Genomic DNA, 23165 nt, shown 5'->3' on the forward strand with positions numbered 1-23165 from the left:
ATATTAAAAGAAAGTTCAGTAACTTTTAATACCCAAGGATATGGTTTGTCCTGAAACAGTGTAGTCGTGTGGTATTGTGGATAGATTGCTGGAATTGGATTCAGGAAGACCTAAGATCAAATGTCATTTCAGCTGTTTACTAACTCTGTGATTCTATGCATGTCATTTAACAGTTTTTTTCATTTGTAAAATAATAACTACCTCAGGGTTGTTGCAAGGGTTAAATGAGATATTAATGTGTGCAACATTTGTTTTAAAATATTAGTTATCATTATTAACTCATTGAAGACAGTTTAGTGTTCCTTTAGCATTTTCTCATTCATTTTAGGTTTGTTTTTCTTCTCTTTTGCATTATTTTTATTTTGTTATTATCTTTTTTTTTTGGTTTTCTTTCTTAACCTAAAGATAGTTCTCCTTGGTGGAGAAAACAAACAAAATAAAAAGTCAGTATTTTTCTCTCCTCTCTCTCAAACCGCTATCACTATCCTATCTGCCCCCAGCATTTGTTCTACTCAGTGATCTTCCTTTCATCCCTTCAGTGTTAAAAAAATCCTTTTCATTGTTCTAGACAGATCATCACCAACCTGTTCTTCTTCTGAGCTTTAGTGCTGCTGGATGAGGGGACACTTTTTTGTTTTCGTTTTCAGTTACCTGCTCTAGCATGTCTAGAATCTAAGTTGATATTCTCATTGCAACTATATTGATTTTGATAGGCAGTTAGGCAGCTCCCTTTTATCTTCCTCATCAGAATCACCTGAGTGAGCACCAGAATTGCTCTTAGATTAATAGTCATCCCTGCCTTGAAATTCTATTATTGAAGTCCCTTCTTTGTTGCCAAAGAAGTGGTCATAACCTGCCTGTGTTTTGAGTTACTTCTGGCATCCTGAGCTAGTCCAGATGCCTCTGGGCTCTCAGAGGTGTTTCCAGATCGCTAAAGTTCTACTTCAGAGTCCAAGCTTCTTATGGAAAGGGACCTTCTAAACTTAAGAGCTTCAGAAAAATGAGTTAGGGTTTTAAATGTATATATATTCCCCATGGAATCTAGCATCGTACCTTGAACTCTATATTTGTTGATTGATTGATCTGAAATGAATATGAAACAGTGCATTTTTGGAGGACACTTCAAAATCAGCTCTCCCCATGTGAAAATACCTTAGGATAGGTCTCTGCATAAATTATGGGAGTAATTTTAAAATTCTAAAAGCAGTGGTGGGAAAGAAACGTAGTGTCTTTCCCTAGGTAATCCATACTAATATAAAACAGGAGACTGCTTAGATTTTTAAACCAATGCATTCATATATATCAATGTAATTCATGTCAGAAAGAGGTCCCCCCCCCTTTTTTTTCTTTACTGAATCACCATATGTTTTCTTCCATCTCCATTTCATTTTCTGTCATGTACCGCTAGGCTTGCTCCCTTGATATGGTCATTATTCTAAGGCAGACTGATGCTGCAAAGAGAACACCATACTAGGTATCAGGAAAGCTGCTTCCTAGTTACAGTTTTGCTCCTAAACATTTGTATCATCTTATATGCACAAATAACAATGTTTCTCGAGACTTTTACAATTATTATCTCATTGGATCTTCATAACAACCTTAGGTTGTTATGTTCTTATTATTCCCATTCTGTAGATGAGGAAACTGAGGCAAATTAAGCTTAAGTGACCTACCTAGATTTAAACAGCCAACAAGTGTCTGAGAGTGAATTTGAATACAGGTCTTCTTCCTGACTCCAGTCCCAGGGCTCTATATGCTGTACCACCCAGCTGAAAACAAAGCAGATGCCCATTATTTGGGGAATGGCTAAAAAAAGTAAATATATGAATATAATGGCATATTACTAGACCATTAGAAATGACAAATTTAAAAGGGAAAAATTTAGAAAAAGGAATGACAAATTAAAGTTCCTTTCTACTCCCAAACATAAAGAATTCAAAGAATCATGAGAGGATTTACATGAAATAATGCAGTGAAGTTAAGAAAAAACAGAGAAACAACATGATTTCAGGAGAGAATTGAGAAAAATATGTCTCTTCCCTTCTTTGCAATAGAAAAGAGCAGATAGCTACTGTATTTCATAGGATGGGTGTTATTGGGTTGTTCACTTCAAGTGCTTTTTGTTTCTTTCTTCTCTAAACTTAATTAGAAAAGAAGACTTGCTGGGCTTGGGGCAGCCAGTGTAGGGGGGAAAATTGAGATGCAAGCATGTCTAAACCAGTATAAAAACACTGAACTTGGCCCCTCAGCAGTCACTGCTGCTTAGGTGAATGCTAGTCCTATAGACCCCAGGAAGTTAAATAGGATCATCATCTTTGGAAATGAAAACGAATTGGGCATAAAAAGAATATTAAAACCAGAAGTATACTATTGAGTTTTATTTATCCCCGACAAGCATCTTCATAATGAATAACATCTGGATTCTCCAACTACCATGGTCAACTTTAAGACATACACTCATTTCCCCCTTTGCACAAATTTCCATCACTGATGACCAGAGATCTTCTAGTCATATGAAAAACTTGAAAATAAAAGTGACAGGTAGACTTTATTTTTTAAGTCATCCAGATAATTGCTGGAAGTCTCCTAGTAAAGAGGAATATGTTTAACTATAACTGAAGCAAAAAGTAATTCTTCATAAAACACCCTGGTTGAAGTAGCGTGAAGGAAGCATAACCAGCTATCTCCCATGTTAATTCAGAAGTCCACATCAAAGCACATGTGTCTTTGAAATTCCTTTTACAGGTGTAGGGTTTTTTTTTCCCCCAACTCTTAAAGTTTGTGATTCTGTGACTCCCTGGGGGAAAATAAGACCCTAGAACAGAAGCTTATTTTAATCACTCTTTCCCCAAGTATGTCCAGAATGCTCCTTTCTATGAATGACAAACAAGAAACTAGGAAGTGAGGAGTCATGATTTTTATGCTAACTTTGTCCCTAACTAACTGTATTGGCCTGGACTAGTCCTTAAAGCTCTCTGAGTTTCCTTTGTCCCATTTATTGTTACAGAATTACAGTGCTTATTCTGCCCAACCTCAAGTCAGGATATATAGTCATTTATTATGTGTTAGGTGCCAAGTGCAGTGCTGAAAGCTCTTTTCATCCTTTGGTTAGTTCTGTCTTGTGCAACTCTTTGTGATCTCATTTTGGGGTTTTCTTGACAAAGATACTGAAGTAGTTTGCCATTTCCTTCTCCAGCTTATTTTCCAGATAAGAAACTGAGACAAACAGCGTTAAATAATTTGCTCGGGGGTGCATAGCTAGTAAGAATCTGAGGCTGGATTTGAACTTAGGAAAATGTGTCTTCCTTATCCAAATCTCATTATTACAGATTCTTAGGAAGCATACATAAATATAATAATGTGAAATGGAAAGTTACAAAATACTATGAGAATTCTGAGTAGAGAAAGATTACTTCCTGATCTGAGGATCAGGTCAGCTTGAAGAAGCTTATCATCTGATCTATGTCCTGAAGGAACAACAAGATTTCAAGAAGTAGAAACAAGAAGAGAAGAATATTCTGGGTATAGAAAATTTCATAAGAAAGTCATTTTGGTTGTAAAACCTGTTCATGAAACAGTAAGGATGGCCAATGGTACAATGCAGGGCATTGGACTTCGAGTCAGGAAGTCTTGAGTTCAATTGTTACCTCAGACACTTTGTCGTCATATGACCCTGAGCAAGTCACTTAAGCACTCTTAGTTTTGGTTTCCTCATCTGTGAAGTGGGGATAACAACAACCTGTGAAAATCAGGCCTGGGATATTGAGAGAAAGATGCTATCCTAAACTAATGGTATCAAACTCAAATAGAAAAGACATGAAAATATATGCATAACCCAGTGGAATTGCTTGTCAACTCCAGGAGGGGGAAGGAAGAGGGGGAAAAGACATTATAAAGCATGGAACCATGGAAAAAAATTTTAAATAAAATTTTTAAAAAGAGATCAAACCAAAGCCCTTTTAAAAGAAATTACTCCTCATTTTGGCCTGCCAACATGTATTGACTCAAATAGAGGAACTTATTTACTGATTCAGTCTTATCACAAATTTATTCATGTTTGGGGATAACTCCTAAATTTCATGCATCATACCATCCCCAGAGCTCCAGCCAAGTTGAAAGAATGAACTTTTGGGTGCAATTGATTGAACTGAAAGAGTTTGAACATTTATTTTGAATGTATACTCTTATGTCAGAGGACCAAAGGGGACTGCCCCCTAATTGGCTTTTTGTCAGTTAACCTAGCAAACATTGGTTTTCCTTCTATTTCCCTCTTATCTCTAATTATTGTAGTTTCCTCTAAGAAGGTGCAATATTGTATACACCTGTAGTTAGAAAATGTTTAGGCATACAAGATGATTGTGCCAAATGATCAATTGGGGAGATGATCACAAGGGTGATTGTGAAGATGGGATTAACACTTCTCTGCCCATTTTTAGATTTAATCACCAGAAGTGTATACACCCACCTTACACTTGAGTGGGAGAGGCCTATAACCCACGTGTGTAATAGTGGGTGATGAATTGCCCTCTGGGCAATCCTAAGCAAAGCTTTACCTGTAATTGGTACACGTAAAATGGAAGGAAGTCACAGGAAGGAAAAAAAGGACATGCATAAAGATCTAAAAAAAGGCCTCTTGTTGACTTGTGATATTATCCATGTTTTATTGTATTTTTATTTCTGAGATATTCCCTGATTACATTTTAACCTGGTTTGGTTTGGTCAGATATATGGTGGGCCACCCCTGGTCCAAGGGTCATGTGTGTGACATATCTGTCCTAGATAGTAATAGGAAAGGTAAGAGGAAGTCAGAATTGGAGGGAAAGATAATGAACTCTGTGTTAGACATGAATTTAAGATCTCTATAAAATATCTAATTAGGAATTTCTAGCAGGCATTCAGAGATGCCTACCCAGAATGCCAGAGAGAAATTAACATGAGATAAATTGATCTGAGAATCATCTGCATAGAGATGGTCATCAAGTCCATGGGTGCTGATGAGGTCACTCCATGCAACAGAACAGAGAGAGAAGACGCAGAGCAAAGTCTGCGGTTAGGGGGGGTGCTCCAGATGAGGATCTTCCCAGGAGACTGAGAAGAAGCAGTCAGACAGGAGAGCAGGATCACAGAGCTTGGAAGAGAAGAGAATGATTGACAGTGTCAAAGGCTGTGAAGAGATCAAAAAGGATAAGGATTGAAAGAAGTTCGTTCCACTTAGTGATTAGAAGATCATTGGTAACTGGTAGAATAGTTTCCATTAATTGATGAGGTAGGAAGCAAAAGCACACCTGCAGATCACCTCCTCCACTAGACTGTGAACCTCTTGGGAACAGGGCTATAATTTTTCTTCATGTCTTCTGTACTTTGTAGAGTGCCTGATACATAATTGGTGTTGTAACAAATGCTATTTACTAACTGAATTTAAATTGTTTCCCATTAATTTATTTGGAACCAGACATGCTTCGTGTCCTAAAGTGTGAGGTCAGGGATCATTAGTGATTGGAAGGAAGTTAAGAGAAAAAGACCAAAGGGAAAATAATGTCTGCCTATGACTCATTGCAGAAGCCCTGGGGATATTCTGAAGAAAAGCTAATGAGGATTAGAGACTAGTCTAGTCTAGTAAGGGAAAACTTACACATGAAGATGGGGAAAAGAGCAAAAATTAGTCATGTTCAAGAAAAAAGCCAAAAAGAGCGTTTAGTTAGAAGCAGGGGGAAAAAACAACTGGAAACTACTATAGATGCTTTGAAGCTAGATGGACTGGTAATTACTAGTACCACACTTTATTTCGTTCTCTTTGAAAAATCAATTCCACATGGCCTTTCTCTGTCCTTATGGCATCTGTTCTCTTCTTAAGAAATATTGCCAGTAGGTTAACTTTGACTATGCCCTTAGCACTCTTCTGTACAATAGTATTTGGTCAGCTCATTACTTAACATTATATTCAGTTTTTCCAAGAATTCTTTTCCCGGCCCCATTTCAAAACCTGTTCTGACAATATGTTCAACATTTCCTAACTCCTGCCCTGTGACACGTGCTCACTTCTTAAATTATTGCTATGCTATCATTTTACCCAACCAAGGTAGATGAGATTCTTTGCTGGGGCTGCTTATTCTCTCCCTTGAGGCACAGTGCATGGCTCCTGTCATAGTTAACCTCTGTTTAGACATGAGCATTTTTGATGAACCCCATTGGAAGGGCAATTGTTGGCCAGAAAGTCAGATAACTGTTAGCCCTGAAGGATTGGTCAATGCAAGAAGTTTCAAAATAATTATTTAAAATGTGGTTTGATTTAAAGGGTGCTGAAAAACTTGGCCTGTATCAAAATTCCTTTCTGTGCCCCTTCTCTGGTCTACATAAAATGAAATTCCTACCAGTTAGGGTCCATGATGGATGTAAGTCTAAAGATATCAGGACTAAGTAGGATGGCAATAAAATTGTTCTCTCTGAGTAATTCTTTTAACCATTTTTCATTTGAATATCAGCACACATAATGGCAAGTAGGAAAGAAATCTTCCTGCTCATGTCGCCTTACCTTCCTCTTTTTTTCTCCTTTCCAAGTCCCCAGGGTCCCAGGCTCCTGAACATGGTGCCGGAGATATTTGTTCTTTAAACATCTTTTGTCCGTAGAATGCTCTGCTAGGTCCTGGAGAATGTACAATTTTAAGATGATACATTCACTGCACCATCATGAAATTTAATAATCTAGGGAGATTAACCTAATTAACCTAGGCAGAGCCCATGATAGTGGATCTAAAAACATAGTATGGTACCTATATTTCAATATAATTAGTTTCCTTGGTAATCCTTTGTTATTGATGCTGTCCATTTCAAAACATTATTTTGAGAAAGGTTTCATAGGCTTCTTCAGAGTCCCAAAAGAGGCCATGACACAATAGTAATAGTTATAATAGCTTTTATTTGTATAATACTTTAAGGTTTGTATAGGTATTTCATTTGAAACAAGATTACAAAGATCAAGATCATCAGATTCAGAGGGAGGATGAATAAGGAAAAAATGCATAACTATGATATAAGACATTATATTTTAAGTGTGTTAGAAAGTTCTAAATTCAGGTAATTTGTGAAATCCTGGAAGAAAGTCTTTAGCCCCTAAGATGGAAGTTGGAGGAGAACAGGGAATGATCCATTGTAGAACAAGAATTCCAGTTGTACTTTTAAGAATGGGCAGGAATTCAGTAGGTGAGGAAGAGTGGATGAGGGCCTTCCAGAAAAAATAGGAGCAACGACACAAAAGGAAGAGAGCATGTCCAGAGAATGGGGGAAGAGAAGGGTGGCCGAAGCAGAGAGTAATTTAATTTGGGTATCACCTAGAAGCCTGGTTCTAGCAGGGCAGAAAGTAGAAGGAGATGAGGTTGGAGGCTGACTTGTAAAGGAATTTGGATACTCTATAGAAGAGTTTGGCCCTGACGTGGCATGCAATAACCACTGTACATTTTTGAGGAATTCCTCAAAGGAATTATTTGACTTGATCTATGATTAACAAAGCTTCTTCTGACAGAGCTGGGCAGTCTGGATTAAAGTGGGAAGGAGTGGAGGCAGGAGGACCCATTAGCAGATAACTATGGCATTCTAGGTAACAAACTAGTGAGAATACAGAGCAGGAGACAGAAGGGAGGGAGGGTGCGGAGGTAGGATTGTAACTGAAAGGATAGGAAAGAAAGGGACAGAGGAATTGGAGCTAAAGTCAAGGTCCACATAAATATGAAGTAAGGGGGACAAGAATAGACAACTGGGTCAAAGCCACATTATAGGATCAGACTATGTTCAGGCAAGATGGCTAAGTGGATAGGCTGCCAGACTTGGAGGCAGGAAAATCTGAATTCAATTCCAGTCTTAGCCATTTGCCGGCTATGTGACATTGGTCAAATCACTTAATCCCTCTTTGCCTCAGTTTCCTCAGCTACAAAATGGGGATGACAGTAGTATCTACCTCCCAGAGTTGAACCTCATTTGAGTGAAATAAAAATTGTAAAGTGCTAATTAGCAAAGTTTTTGGCATTATAGAAATGTTAGCTAAAAGTAAAAGGATGATGAAAAAGATAAGGAAAGAGCAGAAAGGAAGAAGAGCAAGAGTGAGACAGGAGATGGAGTTTCTAATGTCAGAATAAGTACCCAGCAAACTAGGGTGATCATGTCCAAAACTTCAAGGTGAAGAAGGGATAGGCACTGAGAAAATGGTTGAGGGAAAGTCACTGGGGACACAGTATAATGTCAACAACTTAGGGGTGGAAATGGTTTCATTTTTATCTTGGTAACATTAGCGTGCTACCTTAAACCCTGGTAGATTATTTAAAATGTTGAATTTAAGAGAACAATTTTAGAAGAAGCCCGATCACAAAAGACCATGAAAAGATGGAGGGCGGCTAATGAAAAGGTTGGGGGCATTGGATCAACACAACTCTTTCAAGAAGTTTCTTGATGCAGAAAAGAATAAGAGACAATTAGATGGACAGGATATAAAGGTTGTAAGAAGGCTTTAAAAGGAAGCGTGCTTGTAGATAGATAAGGGAAAGTCAATAAAAAGAGGAAGATTGAAGATCCTAATGCCCTCAAAAATTTCCACTTGACCATCAAAGAAATTCTCAGCATCTAAAGAGACTATTGTGATCTTTTTATGTGGATAAAATGTAGACAAAAAGTAAGGATTCACTACGGAAACTTCACTTTGAAATTTCAAATTAATGTAAAGTTCTATGTGAGCTACTTTTATACTTTCTGAATACAAATTAGATTTCTCCAGGTACAGATTTATTATGACTGATGGGTGTATGGGGTGTTCAGGGAGCATTAGCACCTCTATTGTGGGGGTTACAGGGTCTTTTTCATAGCTGCCCATTTACCTTTGGTATCCACCTTTCACCCAGCTCTCACCTGCAGCTCCAAGAAGCTATAGCATGTGCAGGGGTTACACCTCAGTAAAATCATCACAAGCTAAACCAGTTTGAAGGTGCAGACCTCAAACCAGTTGGTGAGTTAGGGGAATGTCTAACCCAAACTTGTCAAAACTTCCCTCATTGGAATGGGCAGGTGAAAACAATTTGTTTCAGTGGCCATGAAGCAGGCACTGTGACACCAAGATCCTCCACTGCATCTTAGGTCATCCCTAGTCCTCTTGACTTTTGTCTTGCCACCAGACTTGGATGACTCTGGAATAGCGAGTAAGGCTGACAGCTTTATGAAACTGCCTTATTAAATCCAGTTCATAGAGTCAATCCATCACCTTGTGATGGATTGGTCCTCTCCAAAACACAGGACAAACAACAATTGTAATTGTAATGTAATTCATTCGAAACTGGAAATAATTGTCTGAGTCATAGAAGGATGGGAGAATCAGAATGGGGATGATGGAGCCATAGCCATTTGGTTTTTTAAAATCTCTCTGAAATATGCCCAAGCGGCCATGCCTTGGAACTCATCACTGTCAAAAAGTCCAAAGTTTTGGGGAGACTGGTTGCACCAGACAGAGATTAGCTCACCAACATTCGCTATATCCTGTTTCCTGATCCAGGACTGACTTTCCAGGACTGAATCTCCAATCCCAGCTTCCTGTTCATTTCAGCTCCAGGAAAAAAATCTGATATTTAGTTTATACATATTTGAATCCTAATTTAAACCCTGTGCCTGTGACTCTTCCATCCTTATTTGTTCAGCCCTGTTCAAGGAATAAGACTCTACTAGACTGTGTGCTCCATAAAGGCAGAGACTTTCTCTCCCTAAACATCTAACCCAGTATTCAAAACCATTAATACTTCACAAATGTTTGTATATTTGAAATTTTAATTTAATTGAAAAAAATTCTCTCCATGTCTTTTCCTTGAAGGTTATGGTTTAAATTTCAGGCCTCACTGTGGCCTAAGGATGAGCCTTACCTGTTTGACAGCTATTAGTTGATTGTACAGCATTTGATCTTGCCAGGACAAGATGGTATGGTTGAACTTTATTTAAATCCAACCAACACAATCCTTCCTCTGGTGATTACCTGGTGTCTGTGTCAACATCTGTATTGGAATCATTTGTCAGATTTTCAAGAGCTGGGACTATGTCCCTTTGCTATTATACCCTCACAGTGGTCTCACGTTGCAGAGTAGAATAACAACAAACCCTTTTAAAGCCAAAACACACATGGGTGACCAAAGGTACCTCTATTTTTAGTCCTGGGACATCTAGGTTCAAGGGCACTTGTGTTTGCCAGTTTAATTGAATTTTGGGGCCCAGTGCTGGGAAGTCCTAAGTCCTAAACATATTGATGAGTAGGAGGGAGCTTTAGGCACAGAGCCACCAAATTCAGTTCTCAAACTTAAGACATTTATGTGTGGAACATCTTTTTAAAGATGCTGATCAGAGAGCTTAAGGCTACAAGTGACCACAGTTTTGCAAATTATGCAAATAAAATAGTCAAGGAACTCCAAACTGCTTAGCATTGCAAAAGTCTGTTTCTTTAACAACAGAAATTTCCCAGTGATGCTATATGCTTCTGAAAGCCTTCTAGTAAACTTGAAAAAGAGTTATACAATTTCCTTGGGGAAAGGAAGGCATTATAATAGATTCATGCCAGTAGCTATTTAGATGCTGAATATTTAAATATTAAGAGCCTTCTCAGCCTCTGATAGGAGGGTTTTGGTATATTCCAGGTGAATCTAACATTCCAAGGGTGTAATTGAATTGCCTTTAAATATTTCTATCTTGGCCTTTACCTTTCAAATATTTTATCAGAATGTAAACACTTTTCTAAGTGGTGGGAAAATGCTAAACTTCCATCAGAGAAGCAGAACACTGATCAGATCTCTCTATTCTGAAACTAGGTTATTTTTCTGTTACATATGTATGCAGTGTGGCTTTTAAAAACTGATTAAAAAATTTACTTCAAATCATAAAAATGGCAAATGGGGACATGTACCATCTTAGAATGGCAGATCTGTCATTTTCCTGCCTAAAATGACAAAAACCTTCAAATATACAAGATGTTTCTAGATCTTTTCATGCAAGCCAAGCTCCAGTACAAGTAGGGAAATGTGCCTGTGAAAGAGTCCCAAATTAAGTAAAAGATAGATCATTAGTGCATCATCTTGAAGGATATGCCCTATTTGTATTCAGTTATTACTTTTTTGAGTGCTGAAGTTAAAAAAAAATGTCTTGAATCCTTTCTTTCAGATGTTTCATTCCAAATGTCTATGCAGCTCTCTTCACTGCTGCTCTCATTCCCTTGATGTGTCTCGTGGTGGTGTTTGTGGTCTTCATCCATGCCTACCAAGTGAAGCCTCAGTGGAAAGCTTATGATGATATCTTCAGAGGAAGAACAAATGCTGCAGGTAGGAGATGGTAAAATTGGGATAGCGCTTCACAATCAAAAAGAATGCCAGAACCACTTCTTATTCAGCCATTTTCATCAGAACAGGAGCTCTAACAATTCCTCATTAGTCCTATTATCCAGTCCAAGCACTGAGCATTAAAGAGAAATGCTGGGCTTAACCATAGGCCAAGAAATAGTTTCTGATTTTCTTGCTCCTGGAGGGTTGCAGGAGTGCCTTCTTTACTCCCTAGCTTTGCAAGTAGGTGAGTTCTCGGAAGAGATGTCTGTTAAATATACCAGATATACTGTGCCAAGTTTCAGGTTTTCAAAGAAGCAGTAATCAGCCCTGAGGACACACACACACACACACACACACACACACACACACACACACACACACACACACACACAGAGGGGCTTGGCCTTGGATCAGCACAGCAGATGGGCCACCAAGGGGTCTCAGAAGATGACATTTGAGACTTCCTAACACCTTTCTCTCCAGACTTTTTGTGTCAGTGTTTTCTTGTTATTTCTGTTGCAACTAGATTCCTAGTTCTAGTGTTGTTTTTTAATTATTGTTCAGGTATCAATGGCTAAGTAAACTGCCATTAATGGGTGCTTAAGGAATGGGTTTTATAAATTAAGTTCCTTATAATCAAACCCAGCAGCTCTTCTATGATTTGGGAAATATCTTCATTCCTCTCAGGTTTCAAAAATCTTCTTTGGAGTCAAATGAACTCCCCAAATGTCTATCTTTTGCATTTGGAGAGCTGGTTTTGCTGACAGATGTGCAAAAACATATGTAATCAGACAGTTTCATAAGTGACTACACATGTCTGGATGCTGAAGAACTCAAGTTTTTCCAGCCTAAATTGGCATTCATTTAAGTTCATTTTTTCCTTGCTGAATCATACTTAGCACAGGTTTTTATGATCTGATTCATTTTTGGTTAGATTAGACTCCCTTTGGATCCTCTCAACAGGCCCACAATAACAACACACACCTACACACTTAAAAATAGCTCAGAGATGGATAGGGAGTGGCTGGCTGGACAGGCTGGGAGAATCTCCATGCACTTGTCTGTGAATGCCCAAAGGGCAGTGGAGGAGGATGTCAGAAATTTCGGCCTCTCCATCATTCTATTATTTTGTAAAAACCATTGGGAGGTACTTTTAAAAGTATTCTCTTATGTATGTATACACCATTTTATCCTATAGAATATAAGCTCCTTCAGGACAATAATTTTATACAAATCTTTATATATATCCAGTGCCTAGAAAGCTATCAGGCACATAGTGGGCACTTTTTAAGTGCTTGTTTCTCTTAGGTGATAGGACAGGAAAGGAGAAAAGACAGGTGAGGATCACTTGAGGGGACTGATTTCTTTTAGCTGTAGAGAAGGCAGCTGGAAGGGTGGGGGAATGATAGATGGCTTAAAGTACTGGAAGAGCTCTTATGTGGAGGTGGGATTGGACTTGTTCTGCTTGTCCCCAAAGGAAGAAGCAGGAGCAAAGGATGGAAATGGCAAAGAGGCCAATTTAGGCTTGATGTCAAAAAAATATTTCCTAACTAGATTTGTCCATTAGCAGAATGTCCTTCCTTGAAAGATGGGGAGTTCCTCCCTCTTAGAGGGGTTTAGGCAGAATGGATGACCACTTTTCCAGTATATTGTAGTGACAATTCCTTTCATGTGTGGTTTGAATTTCATGGCCCACAAGAGTGCCTTCCAACTCTCAAATTTTGTTTTTGTTTCTTTGGAGAGTGTACCTTGTTCTCTTCCTCTATTAATCTTTTGAAATCCAGGACCCAGAACAGAGAAAATACAGGAATGCTTCCCTCTCATGTAGAGAGAGAAGATAAATTACTTTGGAGAGCTTACAGTTTAATTCTTTGAAGCCATATCTTAGTGGAAGTTCCAATGGCATTTTGCAGTCATAATGCTTACATGTCATTTATTGCCAAGACAGATTTTTAAAAATCAAAAGACAAGAACTGTCTCATGCTTTTCTTTGTGTGCCCAGGGTTTAGCATAGTGCATGGCACATTTGTTGTTGTTCATTTATATCCAACTCTTCATGACCCCTTTTGGGTTTTTCTTGGCAAAGATCCTGGCGTAATTGCCATTTTCTTCTTTAACTCCTTTATAAATGAGGGAACTGAGACAAGCAGGTTTAGGTGGCTTGTCCAGGATCATACAGCCAGTATCTGAGATCAGATTTGAACTTAGGTCTTTCTGACTCTCAAACTGTCACTTTAGCCACTGCTTCACCTAACTGCCTGACCTGGCACATTGTAGGCATTTAATAAATGTTTTTTGATGTATTAAGTGACTTCATGTGGACAGAAAACAAGATATATCTTAAGAAAGGAACTTTGAGATTATGGGATTACTGTTGCTAGTAATATAGAAGTGGAATGGTCTAATGAAAAGAGCACTGTCCTCAAAATCAGAATTCACAATAAAGTAAAATTCAGTAAACATTTCTACTTTTCATCTGAACTATTGCAATAACTTTCTCATACTTTTACACTCATCTACCCTCAATCTCAATCTCATACCATTTCAGTTCTAACTTCCCTACATGTAGATCTTATCTTTCCTATTCAACAACTTTTAATGACTTTTTACTGCTTGTCAAATAAAGTTCACACTGCTAATTCTGTCCTTAAAGGCTTCCAACTTCCAAATTTTACCACTATATTTCAACACATTCACCTTTATCTACATTGCACACCAATAAGGAATCTCTTCCATGTGTATATTCTATTCTTTTCTGCCTCCAGGTTTTTGATGACTGCATTCCCTAAACCTGGGGGCCACCTCCTCCCCTTGAAAGTCCCCCTACCCATAAAATCCAGTTTCAATGCTACTTCCTTCATGCCATATTCAAACATCAATGATTTTCATCCCCTTCAGTAATCTCATAGTACTTTGTTTGTCCTATGGTTTGGGTATTTTATGTAAATATTTTAGCTACCCTCCTTCGTGTTATGAACTCCTTGAGGTCAAAGATTATTCTTATTTTTATATTTGCCTGAATGCCTACTAGTCCACAGCTAAGCTAGCAGAATGTTTTATAAATAGTTGATATTTAATCAATATTTATTTAACAATACAAAAGTGATCAGAAATATGGAGCTCCCCAACCAGTAACTTACGCAAATATTTGAGGAATCTGTGATTTCATCAAAGTGGGGCAACTCCTCCCAACCATCCATGACTTAGTAGATCTAAGTCCCAACACCCAAAGCAATGTTTCTTGAGAAATCGGACACTACTTTTGAGGAAGTGTGAAAGGAGACCATTCTCTAGCTCCTGTCCCCAGCAGCAGTTTTCTGCCTGCTCTTCCTGGCTTGGCATTGGGTCACTAGGGGAGCTTTTCCAATGGAAATTTAATCCAGGAATGTGCCCCTTCTCCTGTGAATTCTGGGGAAATTTTTTAAAGATAGAGAGAGAAGAGGTTGGAAATAAGAAGGAGTGATGAAAGAAAACATAAAACATAACAAGTCTAGAGGCCCATCTACCCAAGAACCATTCTTTGTTGCCAATTTCAATTTTTAGTATTTTTTTTTAATTTTTCTCATGCTACCAAATACCAAAAAAAAAAATTAAGAATCACTTAAGATAAAAATTAAGCAATCTGCCCATGTTCACAGAGCTAGGATCAGAACCCAGGGCTTGCTGACTCCAACCTGGTTTATTATGAACATATCAAGTACAGCCAAGGTCAGTGATACCTCATTTAATGATCCTCTGAGAATGAAGTTTCCTTGAAGTAAGATTAGCTATAAGGAAAAAATAAAATTCTCATAAATCTTGCAGAGCAGTGTTGGCATAAAGCGAAGGTATTGTTTCTTACAACTAAGCTGTGGATATGTGCGTGCTTAACTATGCAGAACAAAAATATCTCCATACTCAGCTTCTATTTGTCCACTTCAGGCTGAAGGTAAACAGGCAGAAAGAATGGCAAAGTTTATCACTGGCACTCTCCACCTTTCTCTTCTGCACCCTTTCCTAGCTTTCCTACTTTTTTTGGTGACCAATATCCACCTGATCTCCAACCTTTTTCTACCTCCTGCTTCTTCTCAAAAAAATTTAAATTCTCTGAAAACACATGAAATTATGTCATGCAATATTCCATTAAAAAAAAAATTACTCCCTTTCCCCAATTTCCAAGGTGGTATCCCTTCTTCTCTGATATGACGAATATGTCTGATAGTAAAATGTCTAATGAAGAAGTATATTCTTACAATCCAACTCCTTTGATAATAGGCATTATTCTACATTGCTATGCAAATATATGTGAACTGAATTTGATACATGTTTATCCATCATTACAACAGTTTGTGTCCCGCAGCCTGTATAAACAGGTTCTTGAGTTTGACATAGCATTTAACCATCAAATAGGAGTCTACCCCTTCCCCAAAACTTCATTTAGATGGTTATGAGTCTTGATCTTAAGTTATACTTATCTATTTAGAAGGTTATAGTTATAGAATGAAATCCTGGTTACTTTTTTGTACACTCTGGTTCTCTTTGTTAAAAGAGATCCCACATTATGAAAAGCATATTGTCCTGGACTAAGGAAATGATGGTTCTGCTGCATTCAGCTCTGTTTAGACAACATCTGGAGTATCAAGTTCATTTATAATCCCCATATTTTAAGAAGAAACTTATACACTGGAGAGTGACCTGAGAAAAATGTCCAATATGTCAAAGGTTCCTTGGATCAGTTGAAGGAAATGGGAATCCTTAGGTTGAGAAGAGAAGATCTTGAAAGATTCCTATCTACAATAATTAGACTTCTGCCTAGCCCCAAAGAACAGAACTTGGAACATTTCATAGGAATTGAAAAGAGACATATTTCAGTTTCATGTAAGGAAAAACTTATTAACAATTTGAAACTTTCAAGAGTGGAATGGATTACCTGCTTTGAAAGGTAGTAGTTTTTTTTAAATGAATTTTAAAAATAATATTTTAAATATTTTTATTATTTATATATTATATATTAATATTAAATATTAAATATTTTAAAAATAAAATTTTTAAATGAAAATAAATTTATTAAATCAGACTATTATTCTTAACAGTTACATAAGTTACACAAAATTCCATTTCTGAAGATCATCAGTTTTTGTCCAGTCATCTTTCAGTCATGTCCAACTTTTTGTGACCTCTTTTGTGATTTTCTTGGCAAGGATACAAGAATGGTTTGCTGATTCCTTCTCTAGCTCATTTTACAGATGAGGAAACTGAGGCAAAAGGAATTAAGTGAACTTGCTCAGGGACACATAGCCAGTAAGTGTCTGGGAACAGATATGAACTCAGGAAGATGAATCTTCCTGACTCCACGCTTGGCACTCTAGCCACCCCAAGCTAAATATCAAAGAGCAGTATCTTGTTCAGAAATGGGTTAAGGGGAAGCTGGGTGGTTCAAATCTGGCCTCAAACACTTCCTAGCTGTGTGACCCTGGACAAATCACTTAACCACCATTGCCTAGCCCTTACCACTCTTCTGCCTTGGAGTCAATATGCAGTATTGGCTCCAAGACAGAAGGAAAGGGTTTAAAAAAAAAAAAGAAATGGGTTAAACTTGAGTTCTCTTTCAACTCTGTAACAATGTAATTCAGCTTACTAAATTTGAGGGAATAATGTGAGTTTCTCAAACTTTTTTTTATTAAACTATGTTGGATGTTTTTGTTTTTTTATAATTTTTAAATCACCTTTGTTTATAGCAAAACACATTTGGGAAGAAAAAGTCACCTAAAAATCAAGATAGGCAGTTAGATGGATAGAATGACTGGCCCTGGAGTGTGGAGGACCTGAGTTCAAATCCAGCCTCAAATGCATACTGGCTGTGCAGCCCTGGTGAAGTTCACTTAATTCTGTTTGCCTCAGTTTCTTATGTAAAATAAGTCAGTGAAGGAAATGGCAAACCATTCCAGCATCCTTGTCAAGAAAACCCACAATGGGGTCATAAACAATCAGACGTGACTGAAACTGAACAATAAAAATGTCTGGATAGTCATATAACTGAGACACTATAGCATCATAGAGCACAAAGAGCTGAATTCAAACCCTGGTTTGTATACACACTAGCTGTGTGTTCTTGGGCAAACCGTTTAACCTCTTACTGACTCTTGTAATCCTCTAATTCTGTAAATTACAAATTAATTGTTGAATATATCTGTGAAAGCATATGCAAACATGGAATTCTCTGCACCAATGAAATTATAGGTCTCTCCCCAATGGTGTAGCTAAATTGTTCATTTCTAATGATAAAGATTCATTTACTAATGGCACTACCTGCAGAGAGGTACCTACAACCTGTTCTCCCCCAGAGACTCTATTCGAGGGCTCCTAGCACTTGCTGATGAGAAACAAGCATTATTTCTGAATAGAGTTTTTGCCAGAGAGAGCTTTCCTCCACGTAAGGATGGTCATCACAAAAAGGAATGGTTGTAAGACTAAAAAGTCGTATGAGATCTCTACAGCTGGCCCTGGCACCATGATGGAGATGGATAGTCTGGCTTTAGAGAATTATTTCCTCTCGAGTGTTAAGATGATGGCCTCTGAAGTCCTCTTACTTCTAATAACCTAGGTTGGGTTTTTCCTCAGTTCATTGAACTGGATGTTCAATGCAAATGATTCATCAAAAAGGTATGTTCCCTAAACCAAATTTCAGTGTCTCAAACGGAATTTTGAATGAAGCCCTTAATTTTAGGGTTTGGTTTTGATTTCTGGCAATGATAAGCCTGTCTCTACATTTAGGCTCATTAGAATTTACTGGCTCCTCTCTGATTCATAAGCTCCTTCTTATGTGAAGAATGATTCATGAATCAGGGAAACAAGATTCATTTGAATAAAAAGCGGAAGTAGATGACTGAATCTTTCTCATATAAAAATCCTACACAGAAGTTCTTATTTGCTTAATATGAATTTAAGGGTGCTTTGATCCACCTAGAAATGTTTAACATGAATTTCAGATATCTTCTAAAACGAGCCATGCAATGGTTACAACAGAATCTACTAGTTAAGACTCTGTAGTATCAGTCAACATTTCCGGCTTCTATTTCCAGCGATTCTTAGAATAGGAATCATGATATGCATCAGGGAAAAATAGCTCCATTTTTTCAGTCCCCATTTCCTCATCATTAAAGATGCATAAGAACACCTAGCTTATTTCGATATTGTCACAATTAATGAAAAACACATTTTAAATATGACAAATGCAACAAAATATTTTCTACCTCTAATTTTGATTTGGCTGTCCACAACTATACTGACATTTCTTTACATCAATCAGAATCTAAAACATTTAAGAAATTCAAAAGAAAAGAAATCCCAGCTAAGAAATAGATCTCACCTAGATTCTGAAATCCTTATTTATTTTTATTTGATTAATAAAAACGTTTATTTTTGGAAGAAAAATGTTCAAAGGAAGTTAATGTAATTTAAAAATTCCTTACCTCCTATTTTATAATCAATACAGTGTATTGGTTCTAAGATAGAAGAGTGGTAAGGGCTAGGCTATAGAGGGTTAAGTGACTTGACCAGGGTCACACAGCTGGGAAGTATCTAAGGCCAGAATTGAATCCAAGACCACCCCAGGCCTGGCTCTCTATCTACTGAGCCACCTCGATGGCCAAAGTAAATGTAATTTTCATTCACCAAAGAAGGCACAAGATTAGGTGAAGCTAACTGAATATCATCTTACCTAGTAACAATAAATGCTTGAATGAGATCCAGAGTGACAAATATAACAGGTTTCACATGTACTTGGCAGGAATTTCTTTGTTTGCAATCTACTCACATGTTTCCATTACTGAAAATAAAACAATGCCTCCAGATTTAGCAGGGCAATTAGGTGGCACAACAGTTTGAGCAGTGGGTTGGAGTAGTTCAAATATGGCTTCAGACACTTACTAGCTATGTGACCCTGGGCAAGTTACTTACCCCTGTTTGCCTCAGTTTCCTCATCTGAAAAACTAGCTGGAGAAGAAAATGGCAAACCACTAGAGCATCTTTGCCAAGAAAATCCCAAAAGGGGTCATGAAGAGTTGAACGTGATTGAAAACAACCAAACACAACTGAACAACAACAAAAATAAAAACAATTTCAAACTAAATGCAAAAGCACCAGCTCCATGAGAGCAATATTTTTTTCTAATTGTGGCTGAAAAAATATCACATACACAGTGTAAGCCAACTTCCCATGGTTTTCTAGTAACATCTCTACCCCACAAACTAAATTCTTAACGTTGCAGCATGGATTACCAATTGGGATATAATTTTGTTTGTGCATTCTTTCTCATCGGGACACACATCTCAAACCTTTGAATAGGGATGCTTTATAGCTCTAAATATTTGTAAGTTTCCTTGAATATTTATTGTTTCTGAAAATAGTCCTAATTCAAATAATGCATTCATAAACCTAGAGTAGTTATTAGAACAATATTACCAATTTTCACTACTTCCAACTAACTCCATAACATATACAAGCCTAAAGGATCCTCAGAAGTAATTTAGGCAGCCAACCATGGTGACTTATCCCTGGTAATCCTTGCTAATGGGGGGAGGCTGAGGCTGATGGATCATCTGAGCTCAGGAATTCCTAGCTGCAGTAGGACTAAAGTCAATTGGATAGTTGAACGTAGTCCAGAAACAATTTGATGAGCCCCTAGAGAACAAAGAATAGGGAAACCAGCCTGCCTGAGGAAGACAAACCAGCCCAGGTCAGAAAAAGAACAGGCCAAATCTCCTGTGCCAATTAGTGGTGGAACTGGGTGTATCAGTGACTATTATACTTCTACCCTAAAGGAGGTAGCAAGATCCATTCTCTGAAAATAAAAGAGACAGAGAAAAAGAGAAAAGAAAGAAAAAAGAGAGGATGGAGAAAGAAAAGGAGAAGAGGAAGAGGAGAAAGAAGAAGAAAAAAGCAATACTAATAATAACATAAGGTTCTTGCCCAAGGACACATAGCTAATTAGTGGTGGAGATAGGTTCTCCCTCTCACTAACCTCAGTTGCACACTGGAAAGAATATAGGTAGTTCAGTATTTAGACCCATTTATTGCATGTCTGCATAGCTGTTCTTTATATGGGAACGGGCTAGAAATCCTTCCCCACTAGAAAATGAAGGTATTTTGGCATTACCTGTTCTTAATGAACCAGTGCTGATTCTTACTGCACCGATAGGAACACTAGTTGGAGACTTCACTACAAATTCTTAATTCATAGGGAATCCATCATCTCCATCACAAGACAGTATTTCAAAGTGGAGAGAGAACTAGTTTTTAGCTCAAGAATGACTTGATTTTAAGTGCTTCCTCTGAAACATATTGGCTTTGTAACCCTTCCTAGTGCCCCAGGCAATTGTGTAAGACTAAGTCCCAGAGACTTAAGTATTCTAAGTCCAATTGGAAAAACAAAAAACCCTCCATCACAAATGAAGTTAGATGAGTTCTTTGACCTTGATAGTATGAGGTAGAAATACCCTGAGCCCAACAACGTGGCACATGCCCCACTCTGGACAAGTATGGGCATCCTAGAGCTACTGTTGCATAATTCCAAGTGAGCAAATTTAATTTAACTTTCCTTTTATAAATGTAGGCATAGTGAATGAATGAGAATCATCAAGCAATTACTATGTGCCAAACAGTTTTCTTTCTAGACCTCTCTAAGCCTTAGACACTATTGATCATCCTGTTTTCATTGATACTCTAAGTTTTCATGACACTAACCTCTCCTGGTTTTCTGCCTACCTATTTGATCACTTCTCACTCTCTTGTCCTGGCTCTTCATCAAGGCCATGCTTGCGGAATGTGGATATACCACAGGACTCTATCCCAGGTGCACATTCTCTGTCTGCCTGTCCTATTTAATTTGTTCATCTCAGCTCTTATGAATTTGATTATAATCTCTATGCTGATGCTTCTCTTGTCTACTTATCCAGCCCTCTTCTGACCTCAAGTCTGTCATTTCCAAATGTCTGTTGGACAACTCAAACTGGATGTTTGATAGATACTTTAAACTTAGTATATCCAAAATAAAATTCACTATCTTTTCTCTCACAACTTCCCCTCTTCCTAACATCTCTATTACTGTACCACCATTCTAATCCCCTAGGCTCAGAATCTAGATGTCATCCTCAATCCCTCACTCTCACCTCCCTATCACCAGTGCCTGACAATTTTACCTTTGTAATATCTCTAAAATGTGCTTTCTTCTTTTCTTTAACACTGCCACCACTGTAATGTAGGCTCCTGCCCATGCTATTTCAATAGCCTGCTGACTGCTCTGCCTGCCACAAGTCTCTTCCAGTTCCAATCTACCTCCACTCAAAGTGGAGTAATCTTCCTAAAATGCAGTTCTGATGTCAGCCTTCTCCCACTCAGTAATCTCTAATGGCTCCCTATCACCTCTGAATCAAATATAAAATACATTGTTTGATCTTCAAAGCCCTTCGTGATCTTCTCCCTACCCCCTTTCTAACATCTTTAGACTTTATTTCCCTCCATTTACTCCTTGATCCAGTGACACTGACCTCCTTGCTGTTCCTTGAACAAGACACTTCATTTACTATCATTCTCACTGGTTGAGTCTTATGCCTAGAATGGTCTTTCTCCTTATCTCTACCTCCTGGCTTCTCTGACTTCCTTCATATCTCAGATAAAATCCCACCTTTGAGATGAAGTCTTTCCTGACCCTTCATACTTCTAGTCCCTTCCTTCTTTTGGTTACTTGCAATTCATCCTGTATATAGCTTGTTTGTATATAATTATTTGCATGTTGTCTCTCCCAGTAGACTTGAGCTCCTTGAGAGCAGGGACTGTCTTTCTTTGTATCCCCAGCCCTTAGTAAAGTTCCTGGCACATAGCAGGTACTTAATAAATGTTCACTGACTAAGTTTTGGAGACATTAATATTAAAATCAAAAGTGAGAGATAGTTTCTATCCTCAATATACTTAAGTTAGAGAAAGGAAGACAATAGCTATAGGAAGTAGTGAACAGGAAAGAAAGATTCATTTGGAGGAAAAGGAAGGGGTATGCATAGACAGATAGGGGTGGATAGATATTGAGATGACCTGGATGAATGGATGGATAGATGAATAGGCTGTGAAGCTGTGATATTGACTGATGTCTAGGGACATCCAGTGGATATAGTAAACTAAGTCGACTAGTTTTTACATAGTTATCAATCAATTCTTAGGCCTTAGGGTAGAAGGTACAAGGAAGAATAGATTGATTTTCTCCTGTCCCAGGAGCATGGATTATCATCTATGTAACTGAGGTAAAGCATTAGAGGTACATTAGAGATCATCTCTTTCAGTTCCCTCAAGTTAAATGAGGAAACCAAGGCTCTCAGAAAAGTAGTGACTTTGTCAAGGTTTATGCCACTATTAGTGGAAAAACAGGGACAAAACATTGGTCTTTTTTTCCTTTATTAAATTTTTATTTTAATAGCAAATTTCCACATAAGTTTTCTAAAGTCATGATCCATATTGTTTCCCTTCCTTTTTCCCCTTTCCCATCCCAGAGTTGACAAGCAATTCAGTCTGGATTATACATGTATTATCACACGAAACATATTTCCATATTATTCATTTTTGTAAGCAAATAATCTTATAGAACCAAAAATGCAAAATATATACCCAAATAAATAAGTGATAAATCATATGTTTTCATCTGCATTTCTACTCTAACAATTCTTTCTCTGGAGGTGGAGAACATTCTTTTTCATAAGTCTTCAGAATTGTCCTGGATATTTTATTACTGTTAGTATCTATCACATTTGATTATTCCATAATATTACAGTTACTGTGTATAATGATCTACTGGTTCAGCTTATTTCA

The 23165-nt window shown here is 37.7% G+C and overlaps 1 protein-coding gene across 1 annotated transcript in view; it reads left to right on the forward strand.

Moving 5' to 3' along the window:
- Positions 1-23165, forward strand: part of ADGRV1 (adhesion G protein-coupled receptor V1) — a 778411-nt gene that overhangs the window by 596499 nt on the left and 158747 nt on the right. The window contains exon 86 of the mRNA XM_001366741.4: positions 11173-11330. Within this exon, the coding sequence (XP_001366778.3) occupies positions 11173-11330 (158 nt within the window). The remainder of the gene's footprint in view (positions 1-11172; positions 11331-23165) is intronic.

Source organism: Monodelphis domestica, chromosome 3, assembly GCF_027887165.1.
Source record: "Monodelphis domestica isolate mMonDom1 chromosome 3, mMonDom1.pri, whole genome shotgun sequence".
Classification (NCBI taxonomy): domain Eukaryota; kingdom Metazoa; phylum Chordata; class Mammalia; order Didelphimorphia; family Didelphidae; genus Monodelphis; species Monodelphis domestica.